At 41.9% G+C, this 19,281-nt stretch overlaps 1 protein-coding gene across 1 annotated transcript in view; it reads left to right on the top strand.

Annotated features, from left to right (window-relative positions):
- LOC121547878 (histone acetyltransferase KAT6B-like) overlaps positions 1-19,281 on the top strand; it is a 95,882-nt gene that overhangs the window by 14,820 nt on the left and 61,781 nt on the right. Inside the window, exon 3 of the mRNA XM_045209902.1 lies at positions 5,443-5,551. Coding sequence (XP_045065837.1) covers positions 5,443-5,551 — 109 coding nt within the window. The remainder of the gene's footprint in view (positions 1-5,442; positions 5,552-19,281) is intronic.

Genomic DNA, 19,281 nt, shown 5'->3' with positions numbered 1-19,281 from the left:
TGCTTTCTACACCTGGATTGTGCAAATTGGTTGTTGATTATTGCTAGACAAACATTTTCAGGTCTTGCCATACATTTTTAAGTAGATCTAAGTCAAAACTGTAACACGTCCACTCAGGAATATTCACTGTCTTCTTGGTAAGCAACTCCAGTGTAGATTTGGCCTAGTGTTTTAGGTTATTGTCCTGCCGAAAGGTGAATCCCATAACATGATGCAGCCACCACTATGCTTGAAAATATGGAGAGTGGTATTCAGTAATGTGTTGTATTGGATTTGCCCCAAACATTACACCTTGCATTCAGGACAAAAAGTTAAATGCCACATTTTCTTATCTTTTGTATTATTTTTCTCTCTATTTTTTGCTTTTATTTCTTTCACAATTCCGGTGGGTCAGAAGTTTACTAACACTAAGTTGACTGTGCCTTTTTTAAACAGCTTGGAAAATTCCAAAAAATGTCATGGCTTTAGAAGCTTCTGATAGGCTAAATGACATAATTTGAGTCAATTGGAGGTATACCTGTGGATGTATTTCAAGGCCTACCTTCAAACTCAGTGCCTCTTTGCTTGACATCATGGGAAAATCAAAAGAAATCAGCCAAGACCTCAGAAAAAAAATGGTAGACCTCCACAAGTCTGGTTCATCCTTGGGAGCAATTGCCAAACGCCTGAAGGTACCACGTTCATCTGTACAAACAATAGTACGCAAGTATAAACACCATGGACCACGCAGCTGTCATACTGCTCAGGAAGGAGACGCGTTCTGTCTCCTAGAGATGAACGTACTTTGGTGCGAAAAGTGCAAATCAATCCCAGAACAACAGCAAAGGACCTTGTGAAGATGCTGGAGGAAACGGGTACAAAAGTATTTATATCCACAGTAAAACAAGTCTTGTATCGACCTAACCTGAAAGGCCGCTCAGCAAGGAAGAAGCCACTGCTCCAAAACCGCCATAACAAAGCCAGACTACGGTTTGCAACTGCACATGTGGACAAAGATCATAATTTTTTGAGAAATGTCCTCTTGTCTGATGAAACAAAAATATAACTGTTTGGCCATAATGACCATCGTTATGTTTGGAGGAAAAAGGGGGGAAGCTTGCAAGCCGAAGAACACCATCCCAACCGTGAAGCACTGGGGTGGCAGCATTATGCTGTGGGGGTGCTTTGCTGCAGGAGGGACTGGTGCACTTCACAAAATAGATGGCATCATGAGGAAGGAAAATTATGTGTATATATTGAAGCAACATATCAAGACATCAGTCAGGAAGTTAAAGCTTGGTCGCAAAGGGGTCTTCCAAATGGACAATGACCCCAAGCATACTTCCAAAGTTGTGGCAAAATGGCTTAAGAACAACAAAGTCAAGGTATTGGAGTGGCCATCACAAAGCCCTGACCTCAATCCTATAGAACATTTATGGGCAGAACTGAAAAAGCGTGTGCGAGCAAGGAGGCCTACAAACCTCACTCAGTTACATCAGCTCTGTCAGGAGGAATGGGCCAAAATTCACCCAACTTTTGGTGGGAAGCTTGTGGAAGTTTACCCAAAACGTTTGACCCAAGTTAAACAATTTTAAAGGCAATGCTACCAAATACTAATTGAGTGTATGTAAACGTCTGACCCACTGGGAATGTGATGAAAGAAATTAAAGCTGAAATAAATAATTCTCTCTACTATTATTCTGACATTTCACATTCTTAAAGTAAAGTGGTGATCCTAACTGACCTAAAACAGGGAATTTTTACTAGGATTAAATGTCAGGAATTGTGAAAAACTGAGTTTAAATGTATTTGGCTAAGGTGTATGTAAACTTCCGACTTCAACTGTATATATGTATGTATGTGTGTGTGTGTGTGTGTGTGTGTATGTGTCTCCAATCAAGTTGTAGAAACATCTCAAGGATGATCAATAGAAACAGGATGCACCTGAGCTCAATTTGGGGTCTCATAGCAAAGGGTCTAAATAAGGTATTTCTGTTTTTATTTTTAATAAATGTGCAAAAAAAATTCTAAACCTGTTTTTGCTTTGTCATTATGGGGTATTGTGTGTAGATTGAGAATTTGTATTTATTAATCCATTTTAGAGTAAGGCTGTAACGTAACCAAGTGGAAAAGTCTGAACGCTTTCTGAATGCACTCTAGGTAGAGATGGTGTCTAGGTAACAGGATACAGTGAGGGGAAAAAAGTATTTGATCCCCTGCTGATTTTGTACGTTTGCCCACTGACAAAGACATGATCAGTGTATACGTTTAATGGTAGGTTTATTTGAACAGTGAGAGACAGAATAACAACAAAAAAATCTAGAAAAACGCATGTCAAAAATGTTATAAATTGATTTGCATTTTAATGAGGGAAATAAGTATTTGACCCCTCTGCAAAACATGACTTAGTACTTGGTGGCAAAACCCTTGTTGGCAATCACAGAGGTCTGACGTTTCTTGTAGTTGGCCACCAGGTTTGCACACATCTCAGGAGGGATTTTGTCCCACTCCTCTTTGCAGATCTTCTCCAAGTCATTAAGGTTTCGAGGCTAACGTTTGGCAACTCGAACCTTCAGCTCCCTCCACAGATTTTCTATGGGATTAAGGTCTGGAGACCTTAATGTGCTTCTTCTTGAGGCACTCCTTTGTTGCCCTGGCCGTGTGATTTGAGTCATTATCATGCTGGAAAACCCATCCACGACCCATTTTCAATGCCCTGGCTGAGGGAAGGAGGTTCTCACCCAAGATTTGACGGTATATGTCCCCGTCCATCGTCCCTTTGATGCGGTGAAGTTGTCCTGTCCCCTTAGCAGAAAAACAGCCCCAAAGCATAATGTTTCCACCTCCATGTTTGACGGTGGGGATGGTGTTCTTGGGGTCGTAGGCAGCATTCCTCCTCCTCCAAACACGGCGAGTTGAGTTGATGCCAAAGAGCTCGATTTTGGTCTCATCTGACCACCACTTTCACCCAGTTCTCCTCTGAATCATTCAGATGTTCATTGGCAAACTTAAGACGGGCCTGTATATGTGCTTTCTTGAGCAGGGGGACCTTGCGGGCGCTGCAGGATTTCAGTCCTTCACGGCGTAGTGTGTTACCAATTGTTTTCTTGGTGACTATGGTCCCAGCTGCCTTGATCATTGACAAGATCCTCCCGTGTAGTTCTAGGCTGATTCCTCACCGTTCTCATGATCATTGCAACTCCACGAGGTGAGATCTTGCATGGAGCCCCAGGCCGAGGGAAATTGACAGTTATTTTGTGTTTCTTCCATTTGTGAATAATCGCACCAACTGTTGTCACCTTCTCACCAAGCTGCTTGGCGATGGTCTTGTAGCCCATTCCAGCCTTGTGTAGGTCTACAATCTTGTCCCTGACATCCTTGGAGAGCTCTTTGGTCTTGGCCATGGTGGAGCGTTTGGAATCTAATTGATTGATTGCTTCTGTGGACAGGTGTCTTTTATACAGGTAACAAGCTGAGATTAGGAGCATTCCCTTTAAGAGTGTGCTCCTAATCTCAGCTCGTTACCTGTATAAAAGACACCTGGGAGCCAGAAATCTTTCTGATTGAGAGGGGGTCAAATACTTATTTCCCTCATGAAAATGCAAATCAATTTATAACATTTTTGATATGCGTTTTTCTGGATTTTTTTGTTGTTATTCTGTCTCTCACTGTTCAAATAAACCTACCATTCAAATTATAGACTGATCATTTCTTTGTCAGTGGGAAAAGGTACAAAATCAGCAGGGGATCAAATACTTTTTTCCCTCACTGTAGATATTAAACAGTAGCAGCAGCGTATGTGATTAGTCGAAAGGGTCAATGCAGATAGTCCGGGTAGCTATTGGTTAACTATTTAGCAATCTTATGGCTTCGGGGTAGGAACTATTCAGGGTCCTGTTGGTTCCAGACTGCTTGCCGTGCGGTAGCATAGAGAACAGTATGACTTGGGTGGCTGGAGTCTTTGACCATTTTTAGGGCCTGCCTCTGACACCCCCAGGTATAGAGGTCCTGGACCCTTTGCAGAGAGAGAGAGAGAGAGAGAGAGAGATGCATAGCCATAATATAACATTTGAAATGTATTTTCTTTTGAAACTGTTGTGAGTTTACTGTTTTCATTTCACATTTGTTTATCTATTTCTCTTGCACATGGCAATGTAAACATATGTTTCCCATGCCAATAAAGCCCATTGAATTGAGATCCTCTCTAACTGTAGTGTAAAGCTTTCTTAACTCCTATTTCAGATGATCACAGCCCCTTTCAGATGTAATGGATAAAGAAGGGCAATCTTTTACATACACTACCAGTTTGGACACACCTACTCATTCAAGGGTTTTTCTTTATTTTTACAATTTTTTTTACATTGTAGAATAATAGTGAAAACATCAAAACTATGAAATAACACATATGGAATCATGTATTAACCCAAAAACTGTTAAACAAATCAAAATATATTTTATATTTGAGATTCTTTGACAATGACCCAACACACCTCCAGGCAGTGTAAGGTTTTTTTTTACCAAGAAGGAGAGTGATGGAGTGCTGCATGAGATGACCTGGCCTCCACAATACCCCGACCTCAACCCAATTGAGATGGTTTGGAATGAGTCGGACAGCAGAGTGAAGGAAAAGCATCCAACAAGTGCTAAGCATATGTGGGAGCTCCTTCAAGAGCATTCCAGGTGAAGCTGCTTGAGAGAATTCCAAGAGTTTGCAAAGCTGTCATCAAGGCAAAGGGTGGCTATTTGAAGAATCTCATAAAATATATTTTGATTTGTTTAACACTTTTTTTGGTTACTACATGATTCCATATGTGTTAGTTTGATGTCGTCACTATTAATATGCAATGTAGAAAATAGGAAAAATGAAGAAAACCCCTCGAATGAGTAGATGTGTCCAAACTTTTGACTGGTACTGTATATTACGGTACTGTACCTCTGCTCAAGAAAACTGGGAATAGATGGGTATTAGTCACATCGGCAGCACCTTACAGGAATGAAGGCTTATGATGACGTTATTTGCATCCATTAGAAAATAGTTTTTTGTTTCATAAAGCATGCCAGAATACAGATATTATTCACAGCACATCACAAACACTACATACATAGCCATCATGGTTCTCCTCACACTTTCTATGGTTCTCTCACCAGGTACGCACTGACCCCATCCCAATATGCAGTTTCGTGTTTCTCTCCCCAGCTGTGCTCTGAGCACATCCCAATATGAATCACATTTACATGTTAATCATTTAGCAGATGCTCTTACCCAGAGCGACTTACAGTAGTGAGTAAAGAAATTCTCACTTTTTTTCGTACTAGTCCCCCGTCGGAGTCAAACCCACTACCCCTGGCATTGCAAGCGCCATGCTCTACCAACTGAGCTACATGGGACCATACAGTTTCTGTTTCTCTCCCCAGCTATGCTCTGACCCCATCCCAATAAGCAGTTTCTGTTTCTCTCCCCAGCTACGCGCTGACCCCATCCCAATATGCAGTTTCTGTTTGGGAACGAAAGAGTCCAATCGGGACAAGAGGTCAGAGGAGCTTCTGTCCTGTGCAGACTGTGGGAGCAGCGGTAAGTTCGTACCCTTTTTACACTACTGAGCCAAAGCGGGCCGAGCTGTACTGGGCTGGTTACGCATCCACCATATTTGAGTTGCCTAGAGAGCCTTGGTCTGCTTTACAAGATGCATGTGTTTGAGATCTCACTACCTGGCAGTCCGACTGCACAGAATAACTGATGTGAATCACCACATAACTATGCTACTCATAATGTCATCAAGCTTAATGATTGTTCTGCACCTTACCTTGCTCAAACTGATCCCCTCAAACACACTGGCCATATCCTAGTCGGTCTGTGTGCTAATGGTAGTACATACTATTTAGAATTGACTGTTTAGTAAAAATGTAACAAAATCAACACAACATCGCCAAGCCTATCTATCACTTTTTTTTAAACGTGTTTCTCCTCTCTGGGGAGGTTCCCATTGCTTGGAAGGCAGCCACGGTGCATCCTTTATTTAAAGGAGGGGAACAAGCTGATCCTAACTGTTATAGGCCAATTTCTATCTTGCTCTGTTTATCAAAAGTGTTGGAAAAACTTGTCAATAATCAACTGACTGGCTTTCTTGATGTTTATAGTATTCTCTCTTGTATGCAATCTGGTTTCCGCTCCGGTTATGGATGTGTCACTGCAACCTTAAAGGTCCTAAAGGATGTCACCATTGCCCTTGATTCTAAGCAATGTTGTGCTACTATTTTTATTGACTTGGCCAAAGCTTTTGATACGGTAGACCATTCCATTCTTGTGGGCCGGCTAAGGAGTATTGGTGTCTCTGAGGGGTCTTTGGCCTGGTTTGCTAACTACCTCTCTCAAAGAGTGCAGTGTATAAAGTCAGAACATCTGCTGTCTCAGCCACTGCCTGTCACCAAGGGAGTACCCCAAGGCTTGATCCTAGGCCCCACGTTCTTCTCAACTTACATCAACAACATAGCTCAGGCAGTAGGAAGCTCTCTCATCCATTTAAATGCAGATGATAGTCTTATACTCAGCTTGTCCCTCCCCGTATTTTGTGTTAAATGCTCAACAACAAAGCTTTCTTAGTGTCCAACAAGCTTTCTCTGCCGTTAACCTTGTTCCGAACACCTCCAAAACAAAGGTAATGTAGTTTGGTAAGAAGAATGCCCCTCTCCCCACCGGTGTGATTACTACCTCTGAGGGTTTAGAGCTTGAGGTAGTCACCTCATAGAAGTACTTGGGAGTACGGCTAGACGGTACACTGTCCTTCTCTCAGCACATATCAAAGCTGCAGGCTAAGGTTAAATTTAGACTTGGTTTCCTCTATCGTAATCGCTCCTCTTTCACCCCAGCTGCCAAACTAACCCTGATTCAGATGACCATCCTACCCATGCTAGATTACGGAGATGTAATTTATAGATCAGCAGGTAAGGTTGCGCTTGAGTGGCTAGATGTTCTCTACCATTCGGCCATCAGATTTGCCACCAATGCTCCTTATAGGACACATCACTGCACTCTATACTCCTCTGTAAACTGGTCATCTCTGTATACCCGTCGCAAGACCCACTGGTTGATGCTTATTTATAAAACCCTCTTAGGCCTCACTCCCCCCTATCTGAGATACCTACTGCAGCCCTCATCCTCCACATACAACACCCGTTCTGCCAGTCACATTCTGTTAAAGGTCCCCAAAGCACAAACATCCCTGGGTCGCTCCTCTTTTCAGTTCACTGCAGCTAGCGACTGGAACGAGCTGCAAAAAACACTCAAACTGGACAGTTTTATCTCCAACGCTACATTCAAAGACTCAATCATGGACACTCTTACTGACAGTTGTGGCTGTTTCACGTGATGTATTGTTGTCTCTACCTTTTGGCTCTTTGTGCTGTGGTCTGTGCCTAACAATGTTTGTGCCATGTCTGTGACTCTGCTGCCGTGTCTGTGACGCTGCTGCCGTGTCTGTGACTCTGCTGCCGTGTCTGTGACGCTGCTGCCGTGTCTGTGACTCTGCTGCCGTGTCTGTGACTCTGCTGCCGTGTCTGTGACGCTGCTGCCGTGTCTGTGACGCTGCTGCCGTGTCTGTGACTCTGCTGCCGTGTCTGTGACGCTGCTGCCGTGTCTGTGACTCTGCTGCCGTGTCTGTGACGCTGCTGCCTTGTCTGTGACGCTGCTGCCTTGTCTGTGACTCTGCTGCCGTGTCTGTGACGCTGCTGCCTTGTCTGTGACGCTGCTGCCTTGTCTGTGACGCTGCTGCCTTGTCTGTGACGCTGCTGCCGTGTCTGTGACGCTGCTGCCATGTCTGTGACGCTGCTGCCGTGTCTGTGACTCTGCTGCCGTGTTTGTGTTGCTACATTTTTACATTTACATTTTAGTCATTTAGCAGACGCTCTTATCCAGAGCGACTTACAGTTAGTGAATACATTTATTTTTATTTTTTTTTATTTTTTTTTATACTGGCCCCCCGTGGGAATCGAACCCACAACCCTGGCGTTGCAAACGCCATGCTCTATCAACTGAGCTACATCCCTGCCGGCCATTCCCTCCCCTACCCTGGACGACGCTGGGCCAATTGTGCGCCGCCCATGAGTCTCCTGGTCGCGGCCGGCTGCGACAGAGCCTGGATTCGAACCAGGATCTCTAGTGGCACAGTTAGCACTGCGATACAGTGCCTTAGACCACTGCGCCACTCAGGAGTGTACCTGAGTGCTACCATGTCGTCATGCTGTGTTTGTTGTCTTAGGTCTCTCTTTATGTAGTGTTGTGGTGTCTCTCTTTATGTAGTGTTGTGGTGTCTCTCTTTATGTAGTGTTGTGGTGTCTCTCTTTATGTAGTGTTGTGGCGTCTCTATGTAGTGTTGTGGTGTCTCTCTTTATGTAGTGTTGTGGCGTCTCTCTTTATGTAGTGTTGTGGCGTCTCTTATGTAGTGTTGTGGCGTCTCTCTTTATGTAGTGTTGTGGCGTCTCTCTTTATGTAGTGTTGTGGCGTCTCTCTTTATGTAGTGTTGTGGCGTCTCTCTTTATGTAGTGTTGTGGCGTCTCTCTTTATGTAGTGTTGTGGCGTCTCTCTTTATGTAGTGTTGTGGCGTCTCTCTTTATGTAGTGTTGTGGCGTCTCTCTTTATGTAGTGTTGTGGCGTCTCTCTTTATGTAGTGTTGTGGCGTCTCTCTTTATGTAGTGTTGTGGCGTCTCTCTTTATGTAGTGTTGTGGCGTCTCTCTTTATGTAGTGTTGTGGCGTCTCTCTTGTCATGATGTGTGTTTTTGTCCTACATTTAAAAGATTTATCCCAGCCCCTGTCCCTGCAGGTGCCTTTTGCCTCTTGGTAGGCCATCCATTGTAAATAAGAATTTGTTCTTAACTGACTTGGTTAAATAACAATTATTAAAAATAAACACACTAGGCTCCTCTTACTGAGAATGTGTTATCTAATGAGCAATTGCGTTGTTTCCTGCCATTCATTCATTTTGGTACAGTGTGACCCCCTTATTTCACTATCAGTTGTTGTCAAACACACGTGGGTCTGAAAAGACGATTTTCTTCCTCAATAGCATGCATGAAAGGTTAAAATGAGTATGGCATCCTGGCATTTATCGCATACTGAATTAAAACATTTACGCATACTATAAAACATTATATTTTGGCATACCCAATCAGCCTATTATTTAGAGCAAAAGTACAGGTGTCTGGACTCAGTCACTGTCTGAATCCCAAATGGCACCCTATTCCCTACTTAGTGCCCTGTGGGCCCTGTTCAACAGTAGTGCACTATATAGGGAATAGGGTTCCTCATTTGGGATGAAGCCAAAGAATGACAGGGGGAGGCCCTCAGGAGCTCAAACCTCCCACAAAACAATGTAGCCTGACTGAGCCAGGTGTCGCCTGACTGAGCCAGGTTGTATGTAGCTCGTGGTAGCAGAGGTGGTTTCAAGGTCAATCTGCAATTTGTTAGTCTGTGGTTTAAACAGTGAGAGGGGTATACCATGAGATGTTAGCAACTGTAGTGCTGTTGGGACCGATGCCATATTCCACTTGCAGCATGATGTTCTCCTGCTTTAGGCTAAACCCCTCTTCTTTAAGAACTTATTAGAAGAACATTGTTGAAATTGGATAGTTGAGGGGATCAAAATTGCTACCAACCCCATGATGGACTGAGGAAGGAAGAGGAAGATTCTACTTAAGTGCCCATTTTTTAGAATTTTGAAATCACTTAAGTCGTTGAGAGAACAGAGCTTGGAGCTCTCAGAATTCGGAATGTACCAGCATTCTGAGAACACGCCAGGCAGCGATTAGAGGGAAAGCGGATCAATGGTTATCCATTTTCCACCGCTGTAGATTAGTGCCATTTTCATTTACTGTTCTTTTGTTCCAGACAGAAGGAGCCATTTTGCTTTGGAAACAATTGTTTAAGGAACTGTTCTCCCAGTGACATTTATATAGCTCAAATTTGACTAAGTAGGGTTGAGGTGGTTTTCATTAACCGTTCTGTAGTGTACACACACATTGTGCTCTGGGTGTAAAAACAGCTGTTTTACAGCCATGAGAGGGAGAAGGGTGAGAGAGAAGTCACGCTTTTAAATGACTTTCATGGATGGGCCCCCATTAGACGGAGTGCCGCTACTGTTTCTGCCTCATTAAGATCAAATTATCTTTAATTAGCTGCTCAGATGTTTGATCGTACTGTTTCTTAGACACCACACAAGAAAGAGAGGTCCCATGCGCATGCGCATCCCAAACACACACGAGCACGAATGCTGCTCAACATTGTTGATGATGCAATATGTTAATATTTAAAGTGGAATTGACAGTGTTTTTTTTAGCAACATGAAATCTTATTAAAATCTGTTCATGTACACCCCCATTTTCCGACAGCCGAGCAGATAGATATGGTCATTTTCAAGTTTTCATACTTTCATAGGGTGGGAAAGCGTTTGGACAATTTAATAGACACTGCAGTAAATAAAACAGAATAAAGACGTGTCAGTCTTGTCCAGGCCCAGACTACACAGACCGGTGCGCCATAGCCAATCAGAGCTACAGTAGGCCTATATGCAAATAAGCAATTTGCCACACGGGCCTGCCAGCATTCACTTTGAACTGGACTGTGTGTTTACAGGCCGTAGCAACAGTGCGACGTTAGATCATTTAGAAAGGATTCTCCAAAAGCCACAAAATACACCTTTTTTTTTTTTTATGGATTTCTTCAAATATGTAAATACCTCTTACATTTGGGAACTTTACAGTCCTATTGATCTAACAACCATGAACAGCTGGGCTATCTCTCCCTCAGTTGCCTATAAGATCAACAACCAATGTTAGCCTGAGCGAGATTAACTATAATCTATTGAGGGAACAGTAGATAAACTTTTTTTCAGCTTTAGTTAGCTGTCAAAATTGCACTGATAAATGATGGAATAGTGGCCCACGTTTTGGGAACTGAATGGGAACTTGCCCGCCCGCCAATTCGATCGATGACAAATACATTTTTTTATAGAAAACTAAGAGCTATTCTAACTGTGGATAAGTTGTTCAAGTTCAGCATGGCTAGCTATCAAAGTGACTCACATTTCTTGCTAGCTAACCAAATGACACTTGCATCTCTAGCGGCAGCCACAGAAAAAAATATATGGGGGGGGAGTTATCCACTCACCCACTCGTATGTCCAATGACATGACATCCTTCCAGCAGCCAGTTAGCTAGGCTCCGGGCTTTGTTTGCTAAATAAATAGTTACATGAATAGATAAACGAGCCTATTAGCCACGTTATGACTGACTTGTGATCAATGTTCCCTCTAAAAGAAATATCAGCCCGCGCAGAAAAGCACGAGATTGAACTTCACTCAACTTTGTAGAGTTTTCCCCCTTAGTTAACACTATCAAGACTTAGTATGCAAAACTAACTATGCAAGCAATTTTTGTTGTAGGCAGAACGCATTGGAGTAGGATTCTATTGCATTAACAGACACTACTCAGCCCGTACTCTACACAGACAGGTGCGGCATAACCCAATCAGAGCTGCAGTAGGCCTATATACAAATAGACCATTGCTATATATGGAGCTGTGCCATTCACTGAACTGGACTGTGTTTACAGCATGAGCAGTCATGAGTAGATGCTCTTGTTTTGAGATCAAAGTGAGAGCTGCATGTAGCCACGTGCACATTTGTACATATCCTTTGCCAGTTAGTGAGTTATATATCATTTGTAGTCAGCAATGGGTGAGTGATTTGCTTCCTACAAGAGAACAAAATTTTTCGGATACCTCCTGCGCTCGGATACCACCTCGACCTGCGTTTCGGCCTGTTATTTCCGAAGTTTTATTTTGTTCGTAAGTGTTTGTGTCAAAACCTGCTGGTTTGGACTGAATGTTTACCAACTAGCCAGCTAGCTAGCTAGGTTGCAATGGAGCCCGCTTCACCTGGAATAGCTAACAAACATTTCCAGCGCTGTAGAAGCTGCGTTTATTACGCTCTTGCCTGGGACAATATTGACAATCCGTAGTTCCAATGCAGCAATTGTTTGCTTGCGGAGGATTACAGGAATGAGGTAGCTATCCTTAGCAAGCAATTTTCAATTCTGCGCGAACTTATGGGGAAAACGCAAATTGGAACTTTCTTGTTCTCAACTCCTGTGGCTGGACGCCGCTGGGCTTGATGGATGTATCCCCGCCTTGTCATCTGTCCCTATCCGAATGGCCTATGCTACCTGGAACTTGCCTGCCAAGGAAGTCGTCTCCATCTGCTTCTCCTCATCTTGTAGTTGAGTAGACAGAGAACAGCAAGAGGATTGTTCCAATCAGCGCTGATCCCATGTCATAAATCGTGGCAACAGAAGGCAGTGGCATGCTGCTAAAAGGACTAGTGTCTGCGAGAGGTCAGGAGCAGATCAACATGAAGAATAGCTTCGCCGCCCTTGTGCCTGATCTACCTGCGTCTTCATTGCTGGGACTGCCTGTCTGCGACAGCTGTGCTGACTCCAACTACGCTGACTCCAACAGCGGCTTTGTCGTCGAGTTCGGCTCCTTTCCCTCTCTCTGGATCTGACTGGGCTCTGCCTGCTGTGGGAGGTCTGGACCTATCGCCGGAAGCTGCGGGCGTGTACGCGATCTTGCTTCTCGTGGGCCCGTGAAAGGTTCCACAAATTGTGTGAGGGGTAGGAATGGGTGGAATTCTCCATCGCCTTCTCCGGCCGTTGTATTGTTCAATGGTAAGAAATGCTATCCAGGAGCACGAGTACAGGACATCAACAAGCTTCTCCCAAACATTTTAAACCTGCATCAGGAAATGTAGTCTATCATAGTTCATGTGAGATTCAATGAAGGGCAGCTCAGAACAGCTGAAGATGGATTTTAAAGAACTGATTGGGTCTCTGCTTGACACAAACAAATGCCCCATAATATCTGGCCCTCTGCCCTCCCTAAATCGTGGTATTGAACGTTTCAGCAGACTTTTAGCCCTCCATGACTGGCTACGTAACTATTGCAGCTCTGTGGGTGTAACATTTATTGAATATTTGTATACCTTCTGGAAACAAAGTTCGTATTATAAGGAGGATGGGATCCACCCAAATCATTTGGGTTCCTGGATCCTTTCACAGCATTGTAAGGCTGTGCTGAGACAATGGCTTATCAATGACCCAAGCCCAGCTCAGTTAAGCCCTACCATTGTGTCGCTGAGTTGTCATAATGCTTTAGCAAATATACATTATCCCAGAGGCTTTGGTAGACACAATGTAAGTAACCCAATTTATGTCCCTCTAACTGCCCTGAATGCCTCTACTGATCCTACAGCTATTGTATGCAGTAATCATGTGCCTATGAACCAGAGTTAAACTGTTAGCACTGAGGCAGTGTGCCCTAGTAGGAAGTCTACTGTGTGCAGCTCACCCTGCACTAACATAAATAATATGAGCATGTCTACTTCTGCTAAGCTTCCCAGTAAAGCAATGAAAACAATCAAGCATCTCAGAAAAATGCTAAAAATAGCCCACATTAACATGTGTAGCTTAAGAAACAAGTTTCAATAATTTGCTAGTAACAATGACATTCATATTCTTACATATCTCTGAAACTCACTTAGATAATACCTTTGATACAGTGGTAGCAATACATGGTTATAACATCTAAAGAAAAGACAGAAATGCCAAAGGTGGAGGTGTTGCTGTTTTTATATTCAGAAACACATTCCTGTAAAGCTTAGAGAGGATCTCATGTTAAATACTGTTGAAGTAATATGGCTACATCTTCCTCACCTAAAGCCCATTATTGTGGGAAGCTGCTATAGACCACCAAGTGCGAACAGTCAGTATCTGGATAACGTGTGAAATGCATGTGATATCAACAGAGGTATATTTTCTGGGTGGTTTAAATATTGACTGGCTTTCATCAAGCTGCCCACTCAAGAAAATGCTTAAACCTGTAACTAGTGCCTGCAACCTGGTTCAGGTTAACAGTCAACCTACCAGGGCAGTTACAAACAGCACAGGAATGAAATCATCCACATGTATTGATCACGGCTTTACTAATGCTGCAGAAATGTGCTTTAAAGCAGTATCCAAATCCATCAGATGTAGTGATCACAATATAGTAGTCATATCTAGGAAAACCTAAGTTCCAAAGGCTGGGCCTAATATAGTGTATAAGAGGTCATTACAAGCAGTTTTGTCGCGTTCCTATGTTGTTGATAAATAATGTGTTTGTCTGTGGTGTGTAATGAGGAGCGACCCGATGCTGCACTTGACATATTTATCAAATGGCTTATTCCATTTACTAATAAGCATGCACCCATTAAGAACATGACTGTAAAAGCTGTTAAATCCTCGTGGATTGATGAGGAATTGAAAAATGGTATGGTTTAGAGGGATGAGGCAAAAGGAATGGCAAATAAGTCTGGCTGCACAACCGATTGGCAAACATACTGAAAAATGTAGAAATCATGTGACTAAACTTAATGAAAAGAAGAAGAATCTATACTATGAAACAAAGATAAATGATATGAAGAATGATAGTAAAAAGCTTTGGAGCACCTTTAATGACATTTTGGGCAAAAAGGCAAACTCAGCTCCATCATTCATTCAATCAGATGGCTCATTCATCACAAAACCCACTGATATTGCCAATTACTTTAATGATTTTTTCATTGGCAAGATTAGCAAACTGGCATGCCAGCTAGAAATGCTGATACTACACATCCAAGTATAACTGATCAAATTATGAAAAAGACAAGCATTTGTCGTGACTGACTTTCATTAATCTGATGACTGTTATTTATCAAATCAACTATGTTTAATTGTCACTCTATTTAAATTAACCATGTAACAATTAACTCATTATGGTTTTGGGGCACCATGAAAGAAGTTGTTTAACGAGTTACCATCTCCCGAATTAAACTCTTAGAAGGTGTGTGTGTGTGTGTGTGTGTGTGTGTGTGTGTGTGTGTTATATCATTAAGTCACTTATTAATCATTACCTCATATCTCATTCTGAACATCGCATAATCCTTGAATCTGCAAGAACCTTAACCTTATCAGTCAGTAATACACAAATTGGCTTAATCATTTATTTACTAGCTAACTAAATAATAACACAGAATACATACATACTTAATACATGACAAAAGTCACTAGCAGACTAACAACAGCATGAGTGCTTGGTTATCAAAAAGGGAGGGGTCAATAGGAGGGAGAGAGGGACAAACAGAGTCAAACTTATCGCATATACATTTGGAAACTACGCTACGGTAATCAGAATACTTAGCACCCTAACCACCGCCCGTTCGGAGTAAGAAACCAATGAATGTATTTACATGTTTGCCGCTCGTCTATCTCTGTTGACCCAAGCCCTCTTGGAAAGGAGGTTTTGGCTGGGTCTTCGCTCAGCTCACTTGTAAGGCTCTGATTGTCCACCAGAGGTCACAATGTCCTCCTCCTTTGTAGAGCTTCTCTGGTAGTGAAGTGTGTGTTAGAATAGATACTTCAGACGTTCCATCACGCCAACACAATGTCTGTGCTCCCTTGGGCCGTGGTTACTGACTGGGCAAAAGTTTATATGAAAAACTATTATCTCTTTTAGAAGACTAAAATCACATTCCTATCTTCATTAAAATACTCTCATACTTAATCATATAATTTATACAACATTTAGATGTAAACTTGATAGATAGAATATGTACACTTTCCGAGTTACAGTTATTTCTTGATACCATCCTTAATGACATCACAAAAATAATAGACAATATGACATGATAATTCTTTAGGTCCCCACTGACTATTCTTAATATTCGGATGATAGAAATAAATGTTCCAATGTTTACTATTTTAGGAAAAAGGTTTTTGGCGGCAAAAGTCTCTCTCTACACAAGGGCACACTCTTTTCTCAATACGAGAGAGCCAGGGAGAGAGTTCTCTCCTGCTTACATTTACGACCCAGTGTTAAGGTGTCTAGACCGGCACAGACCCCCCTCCCTCTTCTGTGGGTGAGAGGGTCTGTTTGTTGTCAGCCATTTGCCTAGCTGATCTGAGTCATTCGATCCACTGTCAGGAGAGTCATGACAGTTGTAATTTTGAATTCCGTAAAGTGAAGAGGTGAAAAAATGACAAGCCACCGGGGTCTGACAACTTTGATGGAAAATTACTGAGGATAATAGCGGAGGGAAGCAAAAGTCATTCCGCTACCTGAGAATAGTAAAGCCCCCTTTACTGGCTCAAATAGCAGACCAATCAGTTTGTTACCAACCCTTAGTAAACTTTTGGTTAAAATTGTGTTTGACCAGATACAATGCTATTTTACTGTAAACAAATTGACAACAGACTTACAGCACGCTTATAGGGAAAGACATTCAACAGGCACAGCACTTACACAAATGACTGATTGGCTGATTGAAATTGATGATAAAAAGATTGTGGGAGCTGTTTTGTTAGACTTCAGGTGAGGCTTTTGACATTATCGATCATAGTCTGCTGATGGAAAAGCTTGTGTTATGGCTTTACACCCCCTGAGATATTGTGGATAAAGAGTTACCTGTCTAACAGAACACCGATTGTGTTCTTTAATGGAAGCTTCTCCAACATAATCCAGGTAGAATCAGGAATTCCCCAGGGCAGCTGTCTAGGCCCCTTACTTTTTAAAATGTGTGTAAAGCCAGTGTGTCTATGTGACTGAATCATCACTATACACGTCAGCTACTACAGCAAGTGAAATCACTAACACTTAACAAAGAGCTGCATTTAGTTTCAGAATGGGTGGCAAGGAATAGGTTAGTCCTAAATATTTAAAAATCTAAAAGCATTGTATTTGGGACAAAACCTAAACTTCAACAAAATCTTGTAATAAATAATGTGGAAATTGAGCAAGTTGAGGTGACTAAACTGCAATGTGGAAATTGAGCAAGTTGAGGTGACTAAACTGCTTGGAGTAAACCTTGATTGTAAACCTATGGTCAAAACATTTTGATACAAAAGATGGGGAGAAGTCTGTCCATAATAAAGCGCTGCTCCGCCTTTTTTGACAACACTATCAACAAGGCAGGTCCTACAGGTCTAGTTTTGTCGCACCTAGACTACTGTTCAGTTGTGTGGTCAGGTGCCACGAAGAGGGACCTCGGAAAATTGCAATTGGCTCAGAACAGGGCAGCACGGCTGACCCTTAAATGTACACGGAGAGTTAACATTAATAATATGCATGTCAGTCTCTCATGGCTCAAAGTGGAGGAGAGATTGACTTCATCAATACTTGTTTTTGTAAAAAGTGTTAACATGCTGAATGCACCAAGGTGTCTGTTTTTAAACTACGAGCACACAGCTCGGTCACCCATGCATACCCCACAAGACATGCCACCAGAGGTCTCTTCACAATCCAGAACAGACTATGGGAGGCGCACTGTACTACATAGAGTATGAAAATGTATGCACTCACTAACTGTAAGTCGCTCTGGATAAGAGCGTCTGCTAAATTACCAAAATGTTTAAAAAAAAATAGAGCCATGGCTATATGGAACTCTATTCCAAATCAGGGAACTGATCCAAGCAGTAAAATCAGATTTTTTTTAAACAGATACAAATACACCTTATGGAACAGCGGGGACTGTGAAGAGACACACACAGGCACATACACATGATAAGATACGCACTCTACACACATGTACACATGGATTTTGTAATCTAGATATGTGATAGGAGAGTTGTGGCCTGAGGGAGAACACTAAATGTATTGGGTAAAGTGTTATAAAATGTAATGTCACGTCATATTTTAAATTGTATATAACTGCCTTAATGTAGCTGGACCCCAGGAAGAGTAGCTGCTGCCTTGGCAGCAGCTAATGGGGATCCTTAATAAATACAAATACATCTTTGAAAAGCGAGTTGGGTAAAGAGCTTTTTTGCCTTAAAGGGATAGTGTTGTATTTTGAGACAGGCTGAATAAGCTAAGTAGCCAATAGCCAGAGGGTAGCATAATTTGTCTGATTCTCTGTAATAATGGTATGGGAATAATAATGCTTTTTATTTTGTAAAGTGGTTTCTTGTATCAAACACAACATTTCCGTTCACTTCCTTGTCTGAAGGATAAACAGGTTAATGTCAAGGCCTATATGTTTTTTTCAAAAGTCTCATGGGACTGTAGGACTACATTGAACACCACACATTGGCTGCTAATGTAGGCTGAATGATAGAACATCTATTTCCATGTTAAAATGTCGTTGGATGCATTTTCTCCATTGTTTTTGATGGTCGGCCACTCTGGTAGGCCTACATTATGATCATATAGCCACAGTAGTCTACATGGCCACTGTTAAAACGGTAACTTAAAGCGGGTTCAGCCTCCGTGTTCACAGGAAACGCGCGCTGGAAGTTGCACAGAATTTTCACAACATTCAAGTTTGTGCTCAGCAGATCTGAAATCTGCTCAATGCCAAAAGAAAATGGCAAACATTGCTTGTGATGCCCTTGCTAGTTTGGTTGTATATGACATTCCCAGCCTTACTTTCGTCCGTTTTTTTATCCAAAATATCGAGTCATTGAAACTGAAACTGTGCATCCCGAAAGGATGGAGGCAGCAAACAAATGTACCAGCTGTGATTTACAATCTGATAGCAATATTTGTAGGACTACCAAGCAATATATTAGTGAATTATATTAGTCATGCATTGAACTGCATCCATCTATTCTGCCAACAATGCCTTAGTGTACGTCAAGGAATTCTTAGTCCTATTGAACCTATTTTTAAAATCTCTTTTTATAAAATTTGGTTTTGTAGCATAAACTGTGAATTTGATATTTTTGACTGATATTATGATTGTCTGTTTCATATATGCAAAGGTAGTTAAAACACTGTCAGTTTCACTTTAACCTTGCTGTGTGAACATAATGGGAATGTCGAGTCTACTGCTCTGTGAAACTGATACTAAAGAACGTGTCCCAAATAGCTCTTCCCTATGCAGGCTTCAGAAAGCTTTCTCACCTATTTACTTTTTCCACATTTTGTTGTTACAGCCTGAATTTAACATTTTATAAAATATAGATTGTGTGTCACTGATCTGCACACAATACCCCATAATGTCAAAGTGGAATTATGTTTTTATAACATTTTTACAAATTTAATTACAAACGAAAAGCTGAAATGTCTTGAGTCAAGTATTCAACCCCTTTGTTTTAGGCAAGTCTAAATAACTTCAGGAGTAAAAATGTGCTTAACAAGTGGGATAATAAGTTGCATGGACTAACTCTGTGTGGAATAATAATGGTGTTTAAACATGATTTTTTTAAATGACTACCCTACCTCTGTACCCCACACATACAAT

Source organism: Coregonus clupeaformis, chromosome 31 (genome assembly GCF_020615455.1).
Source record: "Coregonus clupeaformis isolate EN_2021a chromosome 31, ASM2061545v1, whole genome shotgun sequence".
In the NCBI taxonomy this organism is placed as follows: Eukaryota; Metazoa; Chordata; class Actinopteri; order Salmoniformes; family Salmonidae; genus Coregonus; species Coregonus clupeaformis.
Note: the sequence above shows the minus strand (reverse complement) of the source record. Positions and strands in the feature narration are given on the sequence as shown.